Here is a 5207-nt window from a genome sequence, read left to right on the forward strand (position 1 = left end):
ATTAACTGACTTGAAGATGGCCGTCACACCCTTTTGGGGCTCACCCCTCGACTAACCAACGAGTACAATATTTTTAAATTTCTCATCAAAATACAATTCAACATCTTTTGTGAAGTGAACAAAACGAATAAACGAATAAAGAAATCATGTTTGTTCCATTTGCAATCCATCTTGCATCATTAACGAGCTACCTCGTGTACTCCACCGAAACAGGCCCAGTGTAATACAGTTGCTTAAAGGAACACGTTGCCTTGGACCGTTCAAGTTGGTCTTTGAATATAAGTGCATATGGTTGGAAATAAGTTTGATGTTGAGATACACCAAGTGAGAAGACTGGACTTTGACAATTCCCAAAGGTGTCCATTAAGTGCCTTCAGGCAGCTGTATGAAACTGGGCCTAACCCGAAATTGTATTTCAGTTTTCCCCCTTGATTTTGGTGTCTTTTCATAAATCCATTATTAACTTTTGTTATATACAAATGACAACAAAACAAACACCCAAACACCCCAACCAACAAACAAGTTATTATTAAGACAATACTTTATGCCTACTTTACCAATTTCATGGGGCTGCTACAAACACAAGAAACATGCTTATTGTGTTCATCAGAGTACAGTTGCATGTCGGCATGGGTCTTGGTGTAATCGTCAGTAATCGTAGCAGTAAAGTTGGGCGGGGATCGAGTCTTCAATTTGCCAAATTGCTGGATTTTGACGGCAATCATACCCCGACTTGATAATTATTTGAGGTCGTGGTGATTGGCAAAATCTTCGTAAGGTCGTAGTGCTGTGTGACGGGGTATAAACGGGGTGCTATCAAGGTAGGGATATTATGCCGTGCCTGAGTATTATGATTAAGTGTTTTGTTGAAAAGCAGCTCTGTGAAATTAGGTTTTGCAGGGTTGGAGTTCTTGAAGCTCGTATTAGGTGACTCAATTATATTTACAGATACAACTTAATTACATCATTATCAAACAAATTAAAGGTGGGGTCATACTTTGGTGAAATGTAAAAGTTCTATCCGAAGGTTTCTAAGTTCTAAAGATGGTAATGATAGTATTAAAGCAACGTGCGAAATTATTTCGTCTAAAATGCCTCCCTTAATTTAGCGTTCAATAAAAGCATTTATATCTCAGAAATGAATAATACATGAATCTTTCCTCATAGTTCTCCGGGTTGGTGTCCATTCGCGAAAACAGCGGCCAGAGATCCAGCTGGTACCCGCTGCCATCTCACTAAACGTGGATGGATTTGACGATCGTGTGAAAACAAAAACCGTTTTGTGCTGGGGTTTGTAAACGAGTAGACGCTTTATAACGTACATGGACGTTTATATGTAAGTAGGTTCTTGACAATATCTAGGGGCAGGCACCGTTTGTTTATTAAGTGATTTAAGGCACACACCGGCTTCGTTGGGCCATTTTGGGCTACTCATTGTTTTACAACAACCATCTCCACACATTTTAGCTAAGATTATACACCATACACTAAACGATGTAAATGGTGAGGCGGTGTGTCCCTTAATAAGGAAATAGTACCAACCACCATGCTGCCAAGCCGGTGTGTCCCTTTAAGGAAATAGTACCAACCACCATGCTGCCAACTAAACCTCCAATCTACCGTTATCAGCGTTGTCATCAAGTGAATTAATTAACCTTTACCATCACTTTATTTGATTCCTCCACACTTGCCTACACGTTTCTTGAAATCTCCTGCTGATGGTCGCTTGTTGGCATTTCTGTTCCAGCACTCATTGAGCAGACTCAGTAAACCTCCTGAAATATTGATGTCACTTGGAATCTTCCACTCCACTTGGCCTTCAACACCCATCACACGACGCTCAAGCTGGTGTTTAATCAACCCAAAGAAAGGCTCCTCATGACAGATAACTTCCCAAGCCACCACAGCCATGGAGTAGACATCGGCCTTACACATGGCGACTAGGTCTAACTCATCCCCGGCCAAGACCTCAGGAGCGGAGTATTTCGGTGTGCCAACGCCCTGAACAACCTTCGCAACAGACTGCGATGTCTCTGCTTCATTCTTCATCATGCTGAGACCAAAGTCGGAGATCTTTGCAACCACACCATCTTCAGGGATATCGAGCAGTATATTGGTGGACTTGATGTCACAATGTGCCACTTCTTTCTGATGCAGATAATCCAAACCATCTGACATGCCTGTGATTATCTGGTACTGCTCAGCATCGGAGTAGTCAACATCTTCAACATGGAGTGCGTCATAGAGATTCTTCTGCATATACTCAATCACAATAGCCAGGTTTGGTGTGACAATACAAGCACCCAGAAACTTCACAATGTGGGGATGATCTAACTTACAGAGGACTTTAACCTCGTCCTGGAACTGTCTCAGACGTTTTTGAGACACGCGTTGCACACGGAGCTTCTTGACAGCAACTACACTACCATCCCACTTGGCAAAGTGGACGTCTCCAAAGCCTCCTTGTCCGATCTTCTTTCCCAGATTAATCTCTTCGAAGGGTATAACTTGGTCATCATATTTGAAGACTCTGACATCGGTTTGAGCTCGTTTGCCTTGGTTTGACTCCTGCCATTTTGCTTCCTCTTCCTGACGCGTGATATTATTGAAAACTGTCTCCGTCATGTATTCTTTCTCTCGGTCCGAGACCCACGGTCCAAAATCATAACCGTCTGGTTCCTGTCAAAGCAAAACGTCACTTAGTTAAAAGTGGATGAAAAAGGGGAAAAACGAAAACAAGTAGGCACAATTTAATACAAAGAATAATAAAGTATCATGAATTTAATTGTGTTCATAGGATTTGCGCATTAATTTGTAGTGTTCAATAGACCCATGGAACAAGTTTGTTGTAAGCGCTATGAACCTGGTGGCCAAGGCGCTATGTTTATGATTAACTGATTATTATTTGTAATTTAACCTCTTTGTCGCCCATAGTGATGTAAGTGAATCAAAGCTTAAAGCGTGTTACAGAACCGTCACTTCGACGCCTAGCAAACTCGACACAAGCAAACTTCCTTTGCACGCACAGCACATGAAACACGGCACACACTCAAACACTCAAACACCAGTAGTTGTTTAGGGTGCCAAGTTTGGTAAGTGCCAAAAGTGACAGGCTTTTTGTCTCGGCCCCTTAGTTTGGAAAGTACATGAAATAATTGTTATTGTTAATACAGGTAACTGACACAGAGTGCACGCCATTTTACTTACATCATCGAGAAGGAGTACGGAGAGTAAATATTTCATGTAATCTGCTGGCAGACCAGTACTCTTCTCCTTGGACGCTGGCTGACCAGTACTCTTCTCCTTTCCGCGGGAGTTTCTCTTTGGGATCTTTTTGCCGACTCTGACAAGCTTTCGATTCGCGGCGTTGTCCTTAAAGACGCGGTCTCCAGTTGGCTTTTGTCGGTGATGCGGTTCGGACCAACGAGGCTTTCCAACACGATCAAGTTTCCTGTTGAGGGCGTTATCCACGGACAACTTCGTTACCTCCGACGTACAACTGGATGCTGTTGACCCTTGACCTTTCTCAGATATAGACATTGACCCCAAGGCGGCGCCAACACTTGAAGCACCTGAAGATCGAGACACGGGCATTGAGCCCTTTGGAGCACCAACTCGACCATGGCTTCGGTTGTAGGCGTTGTCGACGTAGGTTCCTTGGCTCGGAACGCTCGAAGCACCACCAGAAGATCGAGACACGGGCATTGAGCCCATTGGAGCACCAACTCGACCATGGCTTCGGTTGTAGGCGTTGTCGACGTAGGTTCCTTGGCTCGGAACGCTCGAAGCACCACCAGAAGATCGAGACACGGGCATTGAGCCCATTGGAGCACCAACTCGACCAACGCTTCGGTTGTAGGAGTTGTCTACGTAGGTACTGTGGCTGCTAGAGGAACTTGACGCTCCACCACCACCACCAGCACCAACTCGACCAACGCTTCGGTTGTAGGAGTTGTCTACGTAGGTACTGTGGCTGCTAGAGGAACTTGACGCTCCACCACCACCACCACCACCACCACCAGATGACCTGGATACTGGCGCAGATCCCATGGCGGCACCAGCGCGTCCAACGCTTCTGTTATAAGCATTGTCAACATAGGTCGTACCTCGTGGCATGGCTGTGTTTTCAATTGGAACCTGAGTTAAATTTCGGTTGTAGGAGTTGTCTACGTAGGTACTGTGGCTGCTAGAGGAACTTGACGCTCCACCACCACCACCAGCACCAACTCGACCAACGCTTCGGTTGTAGGAGTTGTCTACGTAGGTACTGTGGCTGCTAGAGGAACTTGACGCTCCACCACCACCACCACCACCACCACCAGATGACCTGGATACTGGCGCAGATCCCATGGCGGCACCAACGCGTCCAACGCTTCTGTTATAAGCATTGTCAACATAGGTCGTACCTCGTGGCATGGCTGTGTTTTCAATTGGAACCTGAGTTAAATTTGAACACAGAACAAAGCAATATTATATTACCACACACACAGATCCTGTTCTTTCGGTTGGTGGCTGACGCATCAAGTGGCGCCCGTTTTCGTGCCATGTGTTTACAGTGATTTTGTCCACCGTGAGATTTGGTGTGCCCCCCCCCCCCAATAATGCCATACTGTGTACAAACTTCTTCTGATAGCGCCCTCTGTTGAATCATCATCCTCATCTCAGCCCATGTTAATAGCGAGCTTTTTCAAGACGACGGGAGGTGGGACGACATAAAAGTAGGTTACCGGATTAAATGGATTCAAATCCAGTCAGGTATACAAGTCGTACCGTTTTTCTTAAACAATTACGTCGGAATATAAGGGTGTCGGAGCATAGGGGTTTCGGAACATTGGGGTGTCGGAACATAGGGGTGTCGGAACATACGGATGTCGGAATATAGAGCAGTCACCATTTTGACCAAAAGCTGGAGATCTAATCATTTGTTAACAACATTTGCCATCACGACAAATACATCTGCTAAAAGAAAGTGGACACTATTGGTAATTGTCGAAGACGAGTCTTCTCATTTGGTGTATCTCAACATTACATAAAATAACAAACCTATGACCTCAAATTTGACCTCAATCGGTTGTCGAAGTTGCGAGATAATAATGAAAGAAAAAACACCCTTTATTAGATGGTTGATTTCGAGACCTCAAATTCTAAACTTGAGGTCTCGAAATCAAATTCGTTGAAAAAATACTTCTTTCTTGAAAACTATAGGT

The 5207-nt window shown here is 44.5% G+C and overlaps 1 protein-coding gene across 2 annotated transcripts; it reads right to left on the minus strand.

Annotated features, from left to right (window-relative positions):
• Positions 1 to 288: 288 nt before the first annotated feature.
• Positions 289 to 4433, minus strand: LOC117302987 (serine/threonine-protein kinase A-Raf-like). Of its 2 annotated transcripts, none has more exons than XM_033787004.1 (3): positions 4011 to 4433; positions 3208 to 3917; positions 289 to 2679 (listed from the first exon to the last, which is right to left on the minus strand). In XM_033787004.1, exons 1-3 carry the CDS (start codon positions 4414 to 4416, stop codon positions 1669 to 1671), a joined length of 2127 nt encoding a protein of 708 aa, XP_033642895.1. In that variant the 5' UTR covers positions 4417 to 4433; the 3' UTR covers positions 289 to 1668. The 2 variants fall into 2 exon arrangements, with proteins under 2 accessions (XP_033642895.1, XP_033642894.1); XM_033787003.1 differs by having other exon boundaries at positions 3208 to 3842; positions 3933 to 4433.
• Between the last annotated feature and the right edge of the window lie 774 nt (positions 4434 to 5207).

The sequence above is a fragment of the Asterias rubens genome, chromosome 19 (assembly GCF_902459465.1).
Source record: "Asterias rubens chromosome 19, eAstRub1.3, whole genome shotgun sequence".
Classification (NCBI taxonomy): domain Eukaryota; kingdom Metazoa; phylum Echinodermata; class Asteroidea; order Forcipulatida; family Asteriidae; genus Asterias; species Asterias rubens.

What these genes read in the sequence shown, in the direction of transcription:
- LOC117302987 (XM_033787003.1), bottom strand. Translation starts at nt 4,416, where the DNA reads ATGCCACGAGGTACGACCTATGTTGACAATGCTTATAACAGAAGCGTT. An exon ending in CTCCTACAACCGAAGCGTTG is followed by an intron (nt 3,843 to 3,932) that starts GTCGAGTTGGTG and finishes ACCGAAGCGTTG; the next exon opens with GTCGAGTTGGTGCTCCAATG. An exon ending in CCGTACTCCTTCTCGATGAT is followed by an intron (nt 2,680 to 3,207) that starts GTAAGTAAAATG and finishes TTGCTTTGACAG; the next exon opens with GAACCAGACGGTTATGATTT.